Consider the following 21,480-nt stretch of genomic DNA (forward strand, 5'->3'; position numbering starts at 1 on the left):
TTTAATTATGGGAGAGAGATGGGGGTGGGGGAATAATACAGAGAACAGCATCTTTAAAGTAAGAGTGGTTTCCAATGACACTGTGGCATGCAATAGTGCGGGTGTGCACAACTGTGTCAAGTCCTGGATTTCTGTACATGCATTTCTGTAGAACTGAAAGTGATCATGCAAATATTTCATGAGCAAAATATTTTCACTCTGTATGTATGTATACCCTTTTAGAAAACAAGACACACAGATCATATACATTAGTTTACATTGTTTTTCGTTGATATTAACTGCTTGCCTATACGTGGCATCTTTCCTCACAACCCAGCATCCTTCATTATAAGACCCCTGCAGAAGCCCTCTAGGGTGGGACACCTAAATGATTGCATTTCTTTATATACATGAAGAGCAACTAACGGACCCCACAGAGCGCCTGTATTGCAGCTGCACGTCTGCATTGCTGTCCCGTCTCATCTCCATCTGCAATGCAGCTGCGGGCTGCCGGGGTCGTGCTCGGAAAGCCAAAGCACTGAGCGCACACGTCTCCCCCCAGATATTACTCAGCCATTTTTATTATGCATGCTGTCGGGCGCCTCTACCCGGAAGAGTGAACCTCCTGGCCGGCAGATGTCTCCACACTAGAAGAAAAAAATCCCTGTCCTTCTCCCTCCCCTGTGCCAGCGCGCTGATAAAGGCTTCCTTGAAGGGTGTGTTTGAAGGTTGTATTAACTACACGCGGAAGACGCCGCCGGCTGCACCGATGCGGGAGAGAGGAAGACGACGGTCCCGGAGAGACGCGGAACAGGCGGCCAGCTGAAGCGGCTCTGAGTGTGAGCCCGGAGCGGACTGGATGCGCGGCGGTGCCGGATCCGGCTGCACTTCAGAGGCGGGTTTCTGTCCGGTGTGAGCCAGTATGAGTGACAGCGCCGGGACTTTACACGCACTTCAGCCACCAGTTAGCAAGTGATGTTATTATTAATCCGCATGATCATCATGCCTGTGTAGGAGTGGACGCTGCTTCCCACGCCAGGCAGTGTCGCAGATGTGTGACAGAGAGTTGACCCAAGTTTGTCGTGTCGTTGTGTGACGGTGTCTGCCGCCAGGACCAGGACATCTTGGACATGAGGACATGAGGACAGACACCCACGGCCACGCATCAGCCATTCACCTTCGCTGAACTTGAGCGCCGGGTCTCATCCTCTCCTCTGACACTGGACGACACCGCTGTGTTTACTTTCCTATTTAGTCTTTTTTTAATTCGGTGAAAGGAAAGTTGTTTCAGTCATGCTGGTCCCTCGCCGCTCCCACGGCTCTAGGTGTGGCCCCCGGTGGGCTCACTTGCTGGTGTCCCTGGCCCTGCTGGGGCTGGTCCTGCCGGGCGTGTTGGCCAGCTCCCCAGCGGCCCATGCGGAGGGCGGCAGTGACCCCCACGGGTCCCACGGCTCCAGCAACTCGACCCCGCATGTGAAGAAAGCCTTCCCCGTCCTGAGCTTCGACTTCCACCACGTCCAGACGCCCTTCGAGGTCTCGCTGTGGGTCCTGCTGGCCTCCCTGATGAAGCTGGGTGAGTGGATGTGTGTGTCTGTGGTTGCGTGTTAATTGATGTATTGATGCTCAAGCACAGCACCCTGCTGCAGCTCCAGGGCTCCGGGGAGTCCCAGCGTAAACCCAGACTGGCACCTCCTTCAGTGCCAGGGGAGCATGCATGTGCCAGGGAGAGGGGCGGATGTGCATGCCAACCCAGCTTCATTTAAGCATTCAATTAAAGAGGATACAGTGTATTGGGTCAATTGGTCATGCCAATCAGCTGTTTTATCTGTGTGTTCAGGCTGGTATCTCTGCTAGAGGTTCATGAGATGTAATTCGCCCCCACATTGGAAACTCATAGGTGTGAGATGAATATGTTTTCATATATTTAGAATACAATATGACTGTGGTTCGCACTTGTAAGTGGTCAGTGCTGGCCTTGGTCAGCGTGCACTGATGTTTATTTCTCTTGGGGAGGATTTGCAAGCGGAGAAGGAGTTCTTGAAATTTGCCAATAATCAAAGTATCATTTAATTCTTTCAGAAAATCAAAGGTTGTCTGGATCCCTGCCCTGAGTTGCAAATATCAAACCATTCATACTGTGCAGAAGGGTTTTACTAATTATATCCTGGCCAGATAAAAAGGAAAACCAAATCTCCCAGTGCCAGAATATGTTTGTACTGTCATCACAATCAGCAGTAACCTGTTCGTAACCCTAAGCGTGCGATATATACTCCCCAGCGAAGAGAGGGACCATTTCCTGTGTTTCCTGTAAACCGAGAGGAAACTTGGACTGATGGCTTTGCTTTTTAAAGCTGCCTAATCTGAAAAGAGGCTTTTGGACCAGCGGGATGGGTGGTGAATTATTTCTTTGTAGTAATATGTAAACTGTAATATATCAATCATTGGTCAAATGATACCTCCTAATCTTCTGAAAATGCGACTAAATACTGTAAAGAAAAAGCCCCGAGCAACTTTCACTGTGTCATGTTCAGGAAGGTTAAAAATATATATATGTTAATTAAATTTGCAACTGGCTTTATTGCTAATGGGCCCGGGCTTTTTCTGCTCTGAAGGTGACACTAGAAAGATTCTGCATTACAGGGGAATCACTCGAGAGGAATTGGGTTCAATCTGTTTGACCGTAGAGGCCTTCTTTCGGCGATAAATACTTTTTAACTGGATTTATTTAAAAAAAAATGTAATATAATATACTAGGCAAAACGTGTGTCTGTTCACAGAAATGTAATGGAGAACTGATTTTGAGCAATGCGCTACAGTCTAGAAGGGTTTCTCTGCCTTTTAAAACAAACACTACTACATCTAAAACAACATTAGGTTGTAATGTAATGTGCTCCAGAGGATACCCAACTTCTCTGTCCTCTCTGTGTTTTCCTGTGTAGAGTCAGTGTGGCGCTACCAGTTATTACTTCTGTTCTTTATATGTACCAATTTTACTAGTGCTCTGCACCCCTATAATAAGCTTTGTAGGGGTGAGTGGGACATCCATTGCTCCAAATTATTATTTATTCATTTTGCCTGTGAACAATTAGGTACCTGTGATATCACGGCCCAGCTTTTCTGCACGTGCTGCCCATGTTAACATGCCTCACTTGTATTCATACTTCTGTATTTGCGTTTTCCTCTCCAACACTAACACTAAGATCACTTTAAGCGATGGGCAGGGAACAGACATTTCAAAATCTTTGCGTTACTTGTGTATTTTTTTTTTTTTTCAATTAGTTAATCAAAATGAGTCATCGCGCTCAGTCAGAAAAACTGGTCCTCCTGCATTCGCACCCTTTATGGCCTCTTCCCCTGCAGATGTGTTCTCGCCCTGCCGCTTCGGCCCCTGGAAAGACCACACTCCTTTTGTATGCCGGTGCTTTCCACAGTTTGTTTAAATGCTGATTTTAAACTGGCTGAAACCGGCCCATGAGGACATCTGATGCGTAATGCGATCTTGTGAATCGGCTCAATTTGTTGTGTGCTTTATAATCACAGCTGAAAATATGAGGCCTGAAGTATCCATTCCTCTGCTGCTCTGGTTGGGGGGAAATAAATGACACGCTCACACGCACACAAACACACACCCTGTCTCCGTCCCTCTTCCTTTCTCTCTCCCTCTCTCTGAGCTGTGGGATGCTTCCTCTTGTGTGCAGTCGGTGTCCTGCATGTCACACTGTGCAAGGTCCATTATCTTCTGTGACACAACCTCACACAGCAGCTGCCACGCACAAACTGTACCAGAGACGGCATTGCGTAGTGTGACTCTGGAACCGGCCGGCAGAGGACGTGCTGAACGATTCATTCTCCAAACTCGACACTCGGTACTTTATCTGCAGTGCAGGTTTCCTCGGCGGCCCCGGCTGTGTCGCGCAGATAGGACGGTGGAGGACGTGCGTGGCCTGATGTCCAGTTCCCGGCATCAGTTTCACAACGCGCCTTGTCAGCACCCCCCTCCGTCCCTCCCCGGTCCCGTGGTCTCCCTCCTGGCGTTACTCATTCAGTGGTGTCCCCCTCCTGCATTCCCAGCAGTAACATCAGCTCGGGAGTCAGCTGCACGGCCCGGGGAGCGAGAGGGAGAGCTGTCAATGAGGCCCGAGAGAATGGCGCTCTGTTGCTGCTGCTAAATAATTCACAGTGGAATTAATTCATCATTGATGGGAGGTCACCGAAATCGACAAGGATATGAATAACTGCATGTATGGATGAACCAGTCGGGTACAGGTCCTGCAGTAGTAACCAGTGTCCGTGCTGTAGTCTTTTAACTTGACAATATGTTCTCGTATCACTGCGTTCTCATACAGGACAGACTGGGAAGCACTGTTTAATAGAGAGCAGCAGCATCTGTGTTATAATCGCTTCAAACAGGAGCTGCACCAAACCCCACACGTCAGACCGCAACTGTCGGCTGCACAGCTGACCTGTACTTAAAAACCTGTGAGCTGTTATCGCTGAACTGAAGAGTTTCCATTGTGGAAGATCAGGTCACGGCTGCCTTAGTTTCATTTTTTGTTGTACCTGCTATACGAGCACACTTTAGTCCTGCACCTAATTAGCTGTATCTTGCGTTGTATGTTTATCTTTTTACGACCATCGTTTATCTGTAGGCGACCACTGTGAATTTGTACTGTAGTCTTTTTTTCCATTGCATAATATGTAATCTTGGCACAAGGCAGCTTTTTTTTTTTTTTGCAGTTGTGGGTTTACCTCCTTGTTTTTTGGGTAGGAAATATTTATTTTCAGAAAAATGAATGTTGACGTAGCAGAGGGGTGCAGAGGGTGAACCTTTAACCCATGTTGTGTTTACTGTGGAGGCCTTACCAAGTCATATTTTGGTCTGTTTGTAGTAGCAGGGGCAGTTACATAAAAACAAAAAACTCTTAACTTTAGTCTCTGCACGGGGAGAGACGGAGTGAATTGTCCCTAAGTTCTTGTGAAGGTACACATTGAATTAGGCCATCTAACTAACCTCTAACCTCTTTTCTCTCCTGGTGGGATTCTGTGTTTGAAAGAAAATAAAGGCAGGTGGCAAAATAGACCCTCACTCATGGATCACTTGACAACTACTCTTGTTGACGGCACCTATATATTAGGCGGGTGTGCAGAGTGTGTTTGCGATAGATAGCAGCCCCTGTATGATCTTGATAATCGGAGAGACTTTACACTAGGCTGGACTTTTGTTTAGTAACCATTTACCTCTTTGTGACTCACTCACTCACCCACCCCATTATTCTATCGATTTTATTGTTTTATAATGTATTACTTTAAATGGTATGCACTTAATTAATTAATGAACAGTGATCTTTGCTGGCATTCAGTGCGTCTTGAAGTATTGCAATGTAGTAGTGGGTAAATGCAGTCCTGTACTGCTTGGTACAGTTTGTGTAGACCTTATATTCCCATACTTTACCAAAGAAGAGATTTAAAAAGAAATCTGAATTATAGATTATCTTGACCTACAGTAACACAACACCACACGCCATAAAACGACCACCACCTGCCAGAGCACTTCATACTTTCATGCAAAAAGAAACGCACAGAAAAACAAGATGAATTGTTTTTCCCATTAACACCAGTTATATTTCTCAGCGCAGTGGCGGAGGTTTTACTTTTGACGCTGTGAGATCTCAGCCCATTGCATTTAATCTGTTAATGCGACAGTGTGCAATCGCACCTCAGCAAATACACCACCTGTGTTACCAGGCATGTATGAATGGCAAGCAAGACCAACAAACCCAAAAGAAAAAACGAATTGAATGCAATCGCTTTTGAGAAACGTTCGTTAAAGGTGGTTGCGATAATCAGATGCAGAGACTTGTAAAACAGTACCAATATTTGCATTTAATGCAACCCATAGTGAAATGCAGAAACAGAAGTGAGTTCTGCCTGTTCACATGTGGTGTGCTGCACTGCATGGTACCTTTTCTGAACCATAACCGTACACTACCTATTGATTCACAAAGGAGGGAAGTTGTGATAAGGGCTTAGTGAAAATGAATACAAAGTAGTGTAGTGTGTACACACTCTGGTTCATTGCCAGGCTTTTTTTTCTATTTTTTTATTTTATTAATTGAGTTACTGTACCTTTGAACTCCCAGGTCGCATTTATTTGCAGTTTATATGCCCAGGTTGCCATCACTGTACATTTTGTTGGCAATCGGGACATTTTGATTCTCTCTCAGGATAGTGTGTGAGCAGAGAGAGAGAGAGAGAGAGAGAGAGAGAGAGAGACTGTAAGATTGCCTTCAAGTCTATTATAGATCTAAATGGATAAGAACGGGGAAGGACAAATTGTGCATACTATGTATAGGGGGAACTAGGGCTGTCCCGAAGTGTCAATTTTTACCTTCGTAGCTTTGTTGGTGTTGGTGTAGCTTCACTACCAGTGCATAGATTTCAATGACAATCCTACTTTTTTGTTTTTACAGGTAACCCATATAAACAAGATAAAACATCCCCTTGAAGTATAAAATCTTGAACAGTAATCATGTTTTTAATTATTTTTACAAGCACACGGTTTATCTATATGTATTGATTTTACTTGCATGAAACATGTTTATGTTCCTGTAAAAGCACTACTCATAATAAACTGTATGCACGGTGACATGTATGTTAACTTTAATTTGTATTTTATTTTATATGGAAAAAGTGTCGGAAATTGCGATTTGGTGTAAACCCCTTGATGAATAGCCTATACCACTGAAATTAGACACCGGCACTGGTGTCGAGAGTTTGTCAATTTGTTGTTTTGTATATTATTATTAATGAAGATGATAATAATAATGGGTCGATTAACTACAAACTTTCAGAATTATTACCTGGTACTAAACACGGCATCATCTCCAGTTCAATTCTATGCAATTGACCATTAAGCCGAATAAAAGCCGTTTGTAAAAACCTTCGAAGGTCTGGAGGCTGGACGAAGCTTGGAACGTTCAAACCTTCGAAAACAGGGGGAACATTAATTGTATGTAAAATTGAAAACATCCACTTACTGTAAGACACTAATGAACCTCCTGATAATGACTTTTAACATCAAAACAAATTGTTGCAAACTTCCTCCAACAGCATTTGCACTAAAGATCAGGAAGAAAAAGTGACGGCAGCATAGCCTCTTATGAAAAGGATGGATTCAGGTATTCATAAATTCCAGAGGCATCACATGGATGTACCCAATTACCAATTACCAGTAGATGTGATTCATTTGCCAGGTTTTGAATGGGTTTCATTCTCCTGTCATAATCACTTGGCACAATAAAACCTGTCACTTAATTTAAATATGGGCACAGCTGTGATTAAACCTTCCCCAAACTCCAGCTTTAATTATTGGAGGTAAAACGAGCAAGTGCATTCTGTATAGTTCCTCCTATCCAGATGTAGGATTATTTTGTCCTCTTTAGTAAGCTTTGGGAAAAATGTTATCATCCAAGAACTGTCGCCCATCTTAAATAATTGATTAATAGGAAGGATAAGTTAAGTACTACTGTGCTGGCAGTAGTGCTTAAATTCTCTGTGGATGATAGCAGCTCTTTATTCACTAATGTCTAATATAAAGAGTTCAAAAGAAGCAAGTACTGCTTCCAGAATATTTACCTGCTTTGCTGTAGCATTATTGATTGCCTTCCCGCTCCCGCTCTCTCTCTCTGGATGACGTCAGAGAAGAGCAAAAATAGAAGCGGGGCACCGCTGTGACTAAGTGTTTTTTATTCTTGTATTTGTATTTTTTTAATAACATGCTGCAGTGAATTCTGACACGTGACTGAAACCGAACAATGACTGGCAACATGAGTTTTGCTGAAACTCCTTTTGAAATAATTAATGAATGCTTATCCACTTTGTGAGCTGCTGCCCTGTCATTTGAGAGCTCTTTGGTTTTATTTATCTTTATAATGTTTCTTTTTGAAGGTTTAGGTTCTCAGAAATGCAGTTATCCAACTCCTGTACACCTGGTACTGTCTTGTACATTACTTTATCTTCAGCAAACAGAGTATTTGCAAGGGAAAGGAGATAGGGTGTTAATGACTGCATGTGATATGTGGGTTTTTTAATTGGCAGCACGTCGTTGAGCAGCTTGACACTGGCCTGGCCATATTTACTTGTCATTATGAAAAACCTCTGCAGCCTCTTAATGTTTCATATTCGTTGAATCGCAAACTGTTGGTGCGGCAGTGGAAAGCTCCTTTTTTTTTTATTTATCTAGATAAATTCCTCAGTGCTTCTCGGTCTTCTGTACAGGAAATAATGTCCCTTCCATCTCATGTGATTTGTCTACTGGTCGTCTTTTTTTTTCCTTAGTTTGTTTTTGAAAAATGCAGACGAACCTGTGTAACACTTTCGGTTCCTTATCTTCCTCAGACTAAATTTGGTTAATTAGTTTATGGGTCACATTTATTTTTTACATTATTAAAAGTACTTAATGTTTAAAAATACATTTCTACACGTGTTCAGTCTCCGGATTGGAATAATAAAGGATATTTTAAGAAGCTGCTACTACTCTGTTAATGTTATGTAACATGGAGTGCACACCTGAAAATTAGACTATTGTTTGTTTGTATATATATATACATTTTTCCTTTAAGTTCAAGACGGTTGTGTGTGTGTGAGGGAAATGTCCTTTAATCCTGTCTCAGAGCAAAGGACTGGTTAGTACTGCTGGAAGCTTTTAACCGTTGTATACAAAAGTGTTATGAAAACGGACGATCTATAGATTTCAGGAGATTGACTCCTAAAACAGTGGGAGTCTGCTCAAAACACAGAACTGAATCTAAATGTCTCATTTGTTTTGCTTGCTATGGATATTGTGTGGAGTTTGCATTTTCTCCACGTGTCCACGTGGGTTTCCTCCCATCATCTAAAGAGATGCTGGTTAGGTTGATTGGCCACACTAAATTGTCCTGTGTGTGTGTGTGTGTGTGTGTGTGTGTGTGTGTGTGTGCCCAGCGATGGACGGACTGGCGTCCCATCCTGGGTGTATTCCTGCCTTGCGCCCTATGCTTGCCGGGATTGGCTCCAGCATCCCCCGCGACCCACATGGATAAGCGGTTACGAAAATGGATGGATGGATGGATTTTGTTTAGTTAACCATTTTACCTTTAATTTGCATGTACGTGCCTGTTTCTCAGAATTAAAACGTGCATTCCAGAGAGTTCGAACAGTGTGAAAAACGATAGGCCAATTGTTTTCGTCATTGTCATGATCCTCCCATTTGCATCTGGCCCAGTCTGTCATAGATAGCATGCACATTCCAGGAATGAGCTCAGCGAAGGAGATTTTCATCAAACTTCAAAGCAATGCGGGTGATCTGTTGACTTTGGGAAATTGAAATATCGAAGGGTGAAATCGTAAACCGAACGGTTGTGTAATAGGCCCCGTTTCTCTCTCATGGTTTTCAAAAATAAAATCCACCTGATCTCTTAGAATTGAAATGGTGATCAAAACATAAGCATAACATTGTTTTCTCATTTCTTGTTCATATTCCTCCCATAAATGCACATTCTGCTTTGTGAACTTTTCTGTCAGTATGTCGGCCTACTGTTTTCCGTGCATTATTGAAATCCTTCCCCCTGCCAGTATTTGAGATAACATCGACGGGATTATCTCTGAATATTTCATGTCTGTCTTCTGGTTTGAAGATTTGCTCCCCCCCCAATTCCCTGGCCACTTTCTGCAGAACATCCTGTATTAATAAGAGTTAAAAAATATATAACCACTACTGCAGTTGTTTCTATTCTACAGCTGCTACTCCTTATGCAACTCCTTCTAAATCTTTCCTGTGCTACAGAATAACTTATTTCAGCAGTATATTCTGGAAAAATAAAACCAAACATCCCTCTGATATTTTTTAAATGTAAAACACACAAAATGAGCAGCAAGTAGTACACATATAGCAAAAGCACTTAATCTATTGGTCTGTCTAGTCATTGTTATTTCTGCTTAAAGTTAACTATTTTACTTGGTGTGTTTCTTAACATTGATGAGGTTTGCTGATTTCAAATAGTCTGCAACGTTGGTGTCATTAACCCACGCTAACCAGAAGATGATAACCTTTTAGGGGCCTTGGAAGGTCACAGTTATCTTGCCCCTGTGCTCGTTTTCACTGAGCTGTGTATGAAAAAGCTGACCTCAATTTCCATAACCAGAGAAAAATATCAAAACGTCCATTACATTGCATTACATGGAAGTGAACAACAAGAAGCCGCCATGAATTATTGGAATTGGATTGTGTGAACGGTTGGATGGTCAATGTTTTGATTTGGTCCAGGCGTTACTTTTCCTGTCGTGTCTTTCTGAAAGATTTCTTCTCTTCCATAGACACACAATTCTTTCTGATGCACTTTAATAGTTATAAACCAATTATTTTAGGTCTTTAATATCACCTTTAAGATTGTATCCTTGGAGTAGAAATAAAAGAAAAAAAATAATCGCACATACAATCTCGGAAGTCTCCATTTCATATTCAGTGTGATTTTCACTGTTGGGATCCTGTTTCTGTCTTTGTTCGAAGGGGGACATCGCACGGGTATTGTAGTGCTGGAAAGGTGGGTGGGCAGATTTGTAAAGGTTATGCAATGAGCAGCTAGCACCAACTGAGCTGTGCAATTATTGCTTGTAACTCGTGGTGTAGCTCTCACATTTCCTATTGCTAAACTTCCAGGTGACACATTTAGAAACTCCACGTGGGGGGACGGCAAACCCTCTACAAGGACACATTTATTGGCATAAAAGTGCATTAAAGATGATTGGGGTTAGTGTCCTGCTCAAAATGTTGATTTTCTTATTGAGAGCGTGTGAGAGCGTGTGAGAGCGTGTGAGAGCGTGTGAGAGCGCGTGAGAGCGCGTGAGAGCGTGTGAGAGCGCGTGAGAGCGCGTGAGAGCGCGTGAGAGCGCGTGAGAGCGCGTGAGAGCGTGTGAGAGCGTGTGAGAGCGCGTGAGAGCGCGTGAGAGCGTGTGAGAACATATCTTGTACATTTCAGCATCACAGCATGGATTAGTTACCAGGCAACAGATCGTGCCGGCAGCCTCCGTTAGCGTTTCCACTCGCTGACTAAACAAACAGACCTTTACCTGCTCTCAGATTCATTATTGTTTATGATTCTCAGGTAGAACCTTTTATTTTATTTTATTGTATTTTATTTATTTATTTATTGCTTTTTCTTTATTTCTTCCCAGAGGTTTTATATTTTGAACGACTCAATATTACATGAAGATATTGGGAACTGATACCTTTCACCCTTGAACTTTGTGAAATCTTCAAATTGATTAAAAAAAGTCTTTTGACAGGGTGTAGACTAAACTCTTATAGGAAATAATTTTCTAGATCCCAGTGCTGATCGGTGAGCTCAGTTTTATCAGTGTTTATCAGATGTCGTCCTTTCAAAAATGATGCATTGCTTTATGATTAAGCAGAGATATGCAAAGACACCAGTGTAGTTCTCCTGCATAAACTATGCTTATAAAGAGTAGGCGTTGTGTTCAAGGTTAAAATCCCACTCAAATTCAATTAGAAATTGTTTTAAAAGCAGTGTACACAGGACTTTGACTTTGTCCAAACAAGTATATTAAAAAAATAACAATAATGGAGAATTTAAACCTGATGTGCATTATTGTCCCCACATTCCAGAGGTAAAAGAATCTTTAACACTATCCCATAGAACACCTCTGGGATAAACCAGATCAGGGTATTGGGATGATACTCCAGAGACCAGCTTCTCTGGTTGTGCTACAAATTGCACTCGGGTTTGAATGGGGCACTGCTTTACTAAAGTCATGATTTGTAAAAAAATTTGACATCACTTAGTAACTAGGTGGGTTTTCTGTCCAATTCGTAAAGACCCCAAGCCTTTTCAAATTCAAGGTTTGCCTAGACTTTGACCGGCTTTAGCAGTTTGCACACCTGTGAACCAGGCTTATGAAAGACGAGGCCTGATTTCTCAGAAGGGTGTGATGCAGGACACTGGGAGAGCAAATATGCAGTGATTGTACCCAGTGTGTACAGAGCAGTGTGGAGAGAGCGGCATTTCTTCTCAAGATAAAAGGCAGGCCGAATTGGCACTGGAGCTTCAAAAGAGTTTGTTGAAAGCTCCCCCTTATCTATAACCAGCTGTAAGTATCAACAAGTGATAAGTCCAGTTACATATCAGTTCAAGAGTGGCAAATAAAGGAGTTCTAGATAATACATTTCAGGGGGACGAGAGAGTGAAGTCGGTGTCGGTTGTTGCTGACTCAAGTCCTTAGTGACCCCACCCAGCCACAACTACCTAGTAGCTCTGTGAGTGCTTTCTTTAGCTTGTTGATAGCTGGGCAAAGCTTTTTGTGGTTTGGAAGAGTTGGTAATTCTGATTTAATTATGTATATCTTTTGAGGTAACGGAGTGCAAAGAGGTAGTCGTGTGACTTGCATGTGGCCCTCCCAAGGAACTCTGCTACTGTCTAGACATCGCTGCATCAGAGATCGGCCGCGGATAGATCAATGGAGATCTTGGAGCTGATTGCACTACAAACTTAGCTCCTGCAGCTGCAATATATGAGGACTTTTGAATGCTTTCCCTCTTCAGTATTACAAGTTATAGCTTTAATATGGTTTACACTTGCAGCAGGCTCTGAAGTTCCAAGGAGCTGAAATTTGGAATAATCATTTGATGGGGTGAGGAAAGTAAACATTCCTCAAACTTAAAGCATTCTCTCTCTCTCTCTCTATCACTCTTCATAAAGATGAAGAGTGATAACCATCTTCAGGTTAGGAATGCTGATCATCCCTCTATAACCAAATCTCTTCATACTCTGGAAACCTATTTCTCTCATAAATCTCGATCACTCCCAACAGTTCACAGGGACAGTTGACCGTGCTTGTCTTATTACAGGAAGTGAAAATATCTCCGTTATGTCATGCCGGCCATTGAGCACTTCACCTCTCCAGCTACTCTCTGCGAAAGGCGATTTATTTATGGAACGTGACACCCCCGCCATGTGGGACATGCATGCAGGGTCTCTGCTCATCCCAGCATCAGAATCCCCCCTCTGGAAAGGGTCACACTTTTTCCAGAAGCCACTCGACAACTTTTAATGCACAGAGGCCCGGGATCCAGTGTAGGATGTTTCTCGATACACTATCTATATTTCTGTATATCATGCAATTATTGACCATTTGACTCATCTGACTTTGCTTTCCAGTAACTTTTTAATCCTAGGATCCATGGTCCAGAGGAATCGCCTTCAGCTAGTATCATTTTACTTCAGCCTGTTGCAGTTTTCGCACTAAAATAAACTAACCATCTTGCTCTTTGGATACTGTAGCACTACATGTAGTATCCTCAAACAATCAACTAAAATAACCAAGGAACTGGGTGAATTTGGGAAGTTAAATGGCAATGGTACCAGCAGTGTCGGTAGAAAGGTCTTCTGTAGTTCGATATTGGCTTTATTAATTGAATTTGCAACCTTGAAGCACAAACAGAGTTAACAGGATTGAAATATGGAGAGGAAATGTATCATATTAAAAACCCCTAGGGGGTGTATTGGCTATGATGGGAGTGATATGTAGGCACTCTTTCTATCTCACGCTGTTATTTTTTCTTCCTTTTTTAATGTAGTCTTTACTTTCCGTGAACCAAAATGGCTCTGTTTGATGTGATAGGCCCCATGGGGGAAATATCCATGAGTTATTAACACTGCATTCATTATCAGTGTAAGCACTTTCGAATGCCATTTTCAAACTTGTTTTGTAGTGGGTGTGAAACGTTTAATTGAAATGATTTAATAAACTGTGGCCATGTTTGTTCACAGGTCTTCTGTACAAAAAACAAATTCCTACTGCAGGGTGTGGATTGATGGGAAATATAGGAATTATATTGTTTCATACAGGACAGGGGCAAATAAAATAAAAACAATTCGCCCACTTGCTAGTAGGAATATTCATCCCTGATCTCTAAGTTGCTGCTTAGCCCAATTGTTTTGTCAAGTCAGTTTCTTTTAGTCATAACTATAAATGCTATCAATTTTGTAGTTCGCTATTAGTGGGTGTGACAAAGTATTGATTACATCCGATCTGAAGCAAATCTACGTGCGTAATGAAGGCTTATTAGACACTGTTAAACTTTCGTAATGATTTTGGAGGACGTCCGCGGGGTACAATTCCTCCAGTGCTAGTGCGTCCATTACATTTTGGCATAATCATAATAATAAATGAGCAGGATGCTAATTTTGAGCTCCCGGTAACTGTGACTCATCCTTTCTGGTACAAGATGAGTTTGAAGGCGACCCCCTGCAGGCAGATGAATCTGTTTTCTGTGGAGGGGTGGCTGTGTCACTGTACCTGCTGCTAGAGCTATTGATAGAACAATGCTGGATTGCTCCTGCTGGAAATCAGCTTTCCCGCAATCAAGTGAATGCAAAGTTTGGAGACGCCATTAAATCGGGAAGAGTAATAAGTAATAAGCTGGTGTTCTGTGACTGGATTTCCTACGTTTAGTCAGAAAATGAAGTGTACTCCAGTCCTCATTTTGGGGAATTTTAATGTGTCAGCTTTAGGCTGGGTAATTGAAGAATGGGGTCCCTGTCACTCAGCATTCATTATATAATGGTAGTACCTTAAAACCCTTGGTTCGTGTTTGACTCAAACTGCTGTTCAGCTTGCTTCTATATCCATGCGAAACTGTGTATGTCTTTGCTGCCCCAGCAACCATGCCGTTAGGAAACCAAGCTGCTCCCATGTGTAGTCATCCTTGAGGCAGTCAATAACAAGAGCAGGGGAGCTGGAAACATTGCAGTACCTTGGAACATTTAGGAAAACAGCTTTTCCTTTTTCTGTTTTTCTTTTCCTGCTTGAGATGGACAGGCTCCACTGTTCTGCCAGTCTGAGCCAAGAAAGCACTCCCTCTTGCTCTCCTCCAGTACCCGTGTTTAAATACTGTGAGACTTGCTGCTTTGGATGTCCTTGGTGACTGGGAGCTGGGCCATTTGATGAAGTGCTTCAAACAGGTTTAAATATAGTCGGCACAAACCACAGCTGTTTTACTCGGCTTGTTTTTCTTTCTTTTCCTTTTTTTTAATGCCGTTATCTCTGTGCTGTCATTGCACCAGCAACACACAACTCTGTGGGAGATACCATTTCCAAGCAGACGGGATTGTGAATTAGTTTAGATGTAAAATCTCCAAAGTATCTTATAGCAAATGAAATATGCAGGCAGCTCAGCTCATGAACCCACCGCAAAATCCACCTGCTTCATTCTTCCTGTGGCTATAATTGCAGACGTCAAACCTTCCTTTGATCAGACCTGGTTCTATATGGTTTCCCGGCACTCAAAGAGCACTTTCCCTTCATAGGGTGCTGTGGGTTTCTCTCCAGCACCTGTGGGGGCTTCTGAAAAGGTTGAAAGGATAAGGACATTTACTCCCACCACTTCTGTGACTTTTCAGTAATTGGCTCGCTTTTGTTTGCTAGAGGGAGACTAACCTTCAGTGTGGTTGGTTGTGCTTATAATTGCTCTATTTTTTATCTTTTTAATAAAGTTAAAGTACCATTCTGAGCCGGGGAATGTGTACTGAATGAGTCAGTTTACAACACACTTTTATAACTCTACAATATTCCCTCAGTATCCCTATGGCTGTCAGACAGTTTTTTTTTTCTTTTTAGTTCTGCCATTTCTAATTTATCATCACACCAGTTTAATGGTATCTGTATCTTTAATCAAACAAGAGATTTGAGCAAGAGTAAATAGCCTATGCCATATGCACCCTTACCCTGGTATACCTAACATAGTATCTTTGCACGCTGCACAGACAAACATAGATTTGCACTGGTTCTAAAAAATATATTTACTGTGGTTTGCTATGGTTTTAACAAGCCTTCACGGTGCGTTGGTTCACTCTAACTTGAATAAACTACAGTCTACTGTAATAGACGTGCTGTAGAAATATTTATTATATTTATTATATTTCCATTTATAGTAGATCATAGTATTGTCATGGTTCAGTGCAGTAAACCTCAGTGAAAGCATGTGGAAACAACTGTAACACTATAGTAAAACCATGTTAAAAGTCCTATGGTTTATTTACCAGGATAAACTTTTCCAAATTGACAATGATGCTCACAGAAAAGACAAGTAATACTCCACTGGCTGACTTTGCAAAATGGATAAATGTTATAGGATTTGGCAGTACTTCTTATTTATGTGCAGATTGTAGCACAGTTTGGTTGTTAGTTACTCGGCATCTCATCGGCATGTTAATTTGTTCTGTCTGAGTAAAGCGAGATGCTATCGGAGTTGTTTGCACAACCGATCACACTGACTGTGTTGAAACCCATGCAGCTGAAGTATAGGAATCTGAGAAATGTTGCCCGGAGGGGTTTGCTGCAGAATCCCAGAGTTGTGTGGCACACGTATCGTTTGGAAGAGCAGATTTCAAATATACAGATGTCACCCCATGCTTGCGTTTGACCTCCTCCGGCCAGGATTCGAAACCCACAGGCCGCGCACATTAGCTAAACTGAAAGTGGGCTGAAATCGTCTAAGAGCACCATCTAGACGACTTTCAGTAGAATTGCATTTTTGACATACCAGACTCAGTCATCATCAACACAGAGTAAACCTGTCTGTAATTCATTAGAGATTTTTTCTACTGCTTTATTTTTTAATGTATTGGTATTTGGTACTTTCACATTTTCAAATCTCTACCTGCAATGATGTCTGAATATTGACTTGTTTTTGTCTGAACAGGGAGATCTAGATTTCACTTGATCCTTAACTGTAAAGGGGCTTATTTAAAGGAGAAAGCTGATGAAAGTACTGGGGGTGGTAGGCGTTGGCCCTCATTGTGAGCTTGTTTTTGAGTTTCTATGTATGTGCTCTAGGCCCTATTGCTTAACAATATGTGCACAATGAAGTCTCCATGGCTCAGTCTGGGGGGCATTCCTGATTTTACTTTGCATTCAGGTGGCTGAAAGCTCCACCCAAGTCTATTGCCTAAGGTTCGCAAATTGTATATGTATTGTATGTTGGGAATCACCATGACAATGTCAGTACTTGAATGTGGTACTTTTTGAGCATGAGAATTATTAATTTACTACAGAAATTAGATGTTATTTAAAAATAAATCTGTATCTAGTGTTGTATGCTTAAATTATCAATATTAAAGTCATACATTCCAATAATACAATAAATAATTTCTGTTCCGACAATTAGTCCAGAATTTTCCAGTTACAGGCTTGATTTTCACCTGTGCAACAGATTGTAACCACTACAACATGGTACCTAGTGCTTTAATGAGTATAACCGCATGTACAGGAGCTCATTAAGTGTAGGAGGCAAATTAGAGTAAATGAAGTGCAAAAGTACATTGTGTCATACTTGTACAGGGAGAGGGGGTAACTGTGAGTACAGAAAAGTGCAGTTTTAAATACATTGTTAAGAGAACTAGCGGCTTATATGAGAACAGGTGCTTCAAATCAAGTGTGTAGTAAGAGGTGTCCAGTCATGCAGCCCTAGAGAGATTGAAGGTGTGAGGCCGAGGGGACACCCCCTTGTGCGCTCGTCTGTCGTTTCAGTTGACCTAAACACTCACCCTCACATTTCTGTACCCCAGGCTTCCACCTGATCCCCCGCCTGTCCTCCATCGTGCCCGAGAGCTGCCTGCTGATCGTGGTGGGGCTGCTGGTGGGCGGCCTGATCAAGGTGGTGGGCGAGAAGCCACCCGTGTTGGACTCGCAGCTCTTCTTCCTGTGCCTGCTGCCGCCCATCATCCTGGACGCCGGCTACTTCCTGCCCATCCGCTCCTTCAGCGAGAACGTGGGCACCATCCTGATGTTCGCTGTGGTCGGCACACTGTGGAACGCCTTCTTCGTGGGCGGCCTGATGTACGCCGTGTGCCAGATCGGCGGGACGGGCCTACAGGATGTGGGGCTGCTGGCCTGCCTCCTGTTCGGAACTATCATCTCGGCGGTGGACCCGGTGGCGGTGCTGGCCGTGTTTGAGGAGATCCACATCAACGAGCTGCTGCACATCCTGGTGTTCGGGGAGTCCCTGCTCAATGATGCCGTCACTGTGGTGAGTGGACAGAAAGACAATTAATTGGCACACAGTAATGCAAACTGATGGCGTGAGTTTCTGAGATTGAAATTGGTGGCTCAGGAAAGGGTGCTAAACTGAAATATCTTGCCTTGATAGATTTTAGTTTTATTTATTTAAGGGTTTATTTATTTTTTGTGATGTTTCTCTCGCTCCTTCCTTCATGGTTTTCATACCCCTACACTTTCCAATCCTTTATCCCGCACTTCAGACAGGGGCAGATAATCCATTTCAGGTCACACCGAGTGGGTTTTTATTTGATTCTACACCCTGCGCCTAACTGAGAGAGTATTCTGCTACTGTCACACACAAGTACCTATTCCTTATGATTCATTCAAAGAAACGTAAATGTCTAGTCAACTGGACTACATTAAATTGTAAACTCCTTTTCCGCTGTTTTTTAAACTAATGCTTTCGTTGTGCTATTCATTAAAGCTCACTTACACTCCGGTGGGCCTAATTTTGAAAGCGGCAGTCTGGTATCATAGCTCGGGGCGAAAATCTATATTCAATTCGTTACTGTGCCATTTAAGGGGATAGACGAGGCGAAGAGAACTCAATTTGCTGTTCCTCTCATAATGAGTCGGTGTGCGAAAAAAGGAGAAATCAACATTTCACAGTTTTTGTCTGTGGAGTTTTCCTTCGCAGTAGAGACCTCTTTCCCAAAAGAGAGCTGCTGAGAACTCCCCTCTCTCTCCTACCCTTATTAATCTTGTCTAGTGGATGATGCACTGGGGGAAAGAAGTGTGTGTGTTTCACTTTCTTAAGAAATGTGTTGTCACTTTAATCAGCTGTAGCAGAGACGGCTGAACCACAAACTTGTGGGCAACGGGACACCACGAGCAGGGTGTTTGTTTCAACAACAGACCAAACCACCCAAAACAAACAGTGTTTAAAACCTTGATGAAGATAATAAAACGGGTTATTTCTGTTATTCGATGTATGCATACTGCGATGCATGTGGGTTTATTATTTCTTAGAAGATTGGCCATGACTGCTACAGTGGTTGTCCTTTTCAGTATCCTTTCAATGTCCTTTCAGTTTGCCAAGAAATACAAATGTTCTCCCCTGTTTTACGACTGAGAAAAGATCTCCCACTCCAGAGAAGGCCATTCTTTCTGTTTCTGTCAGTTCTGCTCCTTTTGATCTCCACTGTATGTGTTTCTGCTGGTGGCCTGGGGTTAAGAGGATATATTATCAAACATCTCGCTGACTGCACCTCCGGCCTGGGAGCCTGAAGGGAAGGCAGGTGAAGGACCGCTAGCATCAGCACTGACAATCATACCTGAAGCACAGATGCATGCTTAAAATAAATACCAAGAGAAATCCAAAAAGCAGAACCTGAATACAGGAACGTGGAGAAGGAAGATCTAAATCTTGTCTGGTCTGAGAGCTTAAAGGAACTTCATGAAACATCCGTAGAGGAACAATCACAATCGCACGCTGATTGCATGCAGACGTCTTGATAACATGTTCCGCAAGAGGTTTATTCCTCAATCCCATAATCTTAATTTGGTTACATAGAAAGGTTAATTAGTGTGGTTGCTCCGAATGAGCTAATAAGAGAGCTACACTAATGAATGTAATTTGTTAAATTATGGTAAGCAATGGTTTCTTCTTTCCCCTTAAGAATGTAGTGGGAGGTAATAAGAAACAAAAGGCCACCTGGCTCACACAGCCGTTGTTTCCCCAAAGTCCCACAGTAGCCAGGTGTGCCAGCTATGCAGAAGCATTTTAAACCGAGCCATGCATAGCTGTGTAATTTCAGTGTGCCGGGCCAACACCATGACAAATAGTTCATATGAATGCTAATATAAAAACACTGTGACATCTTTAAATATCTGTCATTGAAGTGTTCAGATTGCATTCTGTCATTAATTACAGGCGTATGTCATTGCAAAAAGAAGAATTTGGCATGAGCCACAGTGTGGTAGGGATATCTGCTGAGTCATAGGTCACAGGATTGCAGTAAGAAGACATTTAAATTCAATACAAAAAAAAAGTCTGTCTTCTGAATTCTGCACAAGGGCTACAGAAGGAGGGGATTGGTGTTGCAGGCAATGCCCCTGGTCATTATAGTAGGCTTTACCACGAAGCTGCGTGCTCTCGGCTGCAGGATTGGCACACATTGCACTGGAACCCCCTGAGGGTATGACGAAGAAAACCACTTCCCCTTCTCATAAAATCAAAACAAACGCACAGAGCGAGCAACACAGCACAACAGTGCCCTCACACTACATACAGCTGCTAACACACACTGCAGTGAGGATCGTCCTGGTCTGTTTTCTGTGCCTGACCATTTTTTTTTTTTTTTTTTTTTTCTGCTTTCAGTGTCGCTATTCCTGATGCTGTTTTTTTTGGTGGGGGGGCCAATCTGACCAATGCATTTAACCATTTACTTCCCGTCGGCGCATGTTTTTCACACCCATCTTGAGTGGGGATGTGATTGAGTGGGCGGGAGCGATCTCTGACACGTGTGTGGTCTGAGAATCTGATGTCTCCCCTCAGGTGCTGTACCACCTGTTCGAGGAGTATGCCGGCGTGGGATCGGTGACCTTCCTCGATGTGTTCCTGGGCGTCATCAGCTTCCTGGTGGTGGCGCTGGGTGGCGTGTTCGTAGGCGCGGTGTACGGCTTCCTGGCGGCCTTCACCTCCCGCTTCACCTCCCACACGCGTGTCATCGAGCCCCTCTTCGTGTTCCTCTACAGCTACATGGCGTACCTCTCCTCGGAGGTCTTCCACCTCTCTGGCATCATGGCGTGAGTTGGTTTTTATGTTGGAATGTTGTCGTGTCTCATTTTCCGCTCCCCTGGGTGCGAACTAGAGCTCATGGGAAGGAAGAGGGTTGTGATCCATGTATGTCTTTTACTAGTAGTATCACATAAAGTGGTGTGTTCCACATGCGCAGTGATTTAATACCAGGGTGCAATTATAATCCACCCAAATCCCATGGTTTAATCAGTGGAGAAAGACAAACCAGATGTACATCAGGACAGGGAAAATGTATGCACAATAATTGCACCTAGGGCCTTGGAGCCTGGCCAAAATGACTAGCTTCGAGAGCCTGTAATTTCTAAAGGCTGTGTTATGAGATATGAGGCACAGATAGTGGTTATACCGGTCCACCTTAAATGGAAAGGTGAGTCACACACACCGGGATGGATGATTTGTTTTTAAGAGGTGCGCAGTGCCATCCTTCACTCGTCAAGCCCTTCTCCTGCTGGGATTGTAGCCTTTCATCGGGCTAAAAATAAAAGACAGATGCAGCACCTTCCTCTTCGAGACGAGACAGTCTGTCATCCAGAGAGCCTTGAGAGGGAGAGCATAGTAATTTGTGGCCTCCATCCATCTTTCCCCAATCTTGTGCAAATAATAAAAGTTCTTAAAGAGCTCTGTAG

At 42.9% G+C, this 21,480-nt stretch overlaps 1 protein-coding gene across 1 annotated transcript in view; it reads left to right on the forward strand.

Moving 5' to 3' along the window:
• The first annotated feature begins 657 nt into the window (after positions 1-657).
• Positions 658-21,480, forward strand: part of slc9a1a (solute carrier family 9 member A1a) — a 30,933-nt gene continuing 10,110 nt past the window's right edge. The window contains exons 1-3 of the mRNA XM_066717525.1: positions 658-1,552; positions 17,601-18,061; positions 20,591-20,841. Of these exons, the coding sequence (XP_066573622.1) occupies positions 1,273-1,552; positions 17,601-18,061; positions 20,591-20,841 (992 nt within the window). The 5' untranslated portion in view covers positions 658-1,272. The remainder of the gene's footprint in view (positions 1,553-17,600; positions 18,062-20,590; positions 20,842-21,480) is intronic.

The sequence above is a fragment of the Amia ocellicauda genome, chromosome 11 (genome assembly GCF_036373705.1).
Source record: "Amia ocellicauda isolate fAmiCal2 chromosome 11, fAmiCal2.hap1, whole genome shotgun sequence".
Lineage (NCBI taxonomy): Eukaryota > Metazoa > Chordata > Actinopteri > Amiiformes > Amiidae > Amia > Amia ocellicauda.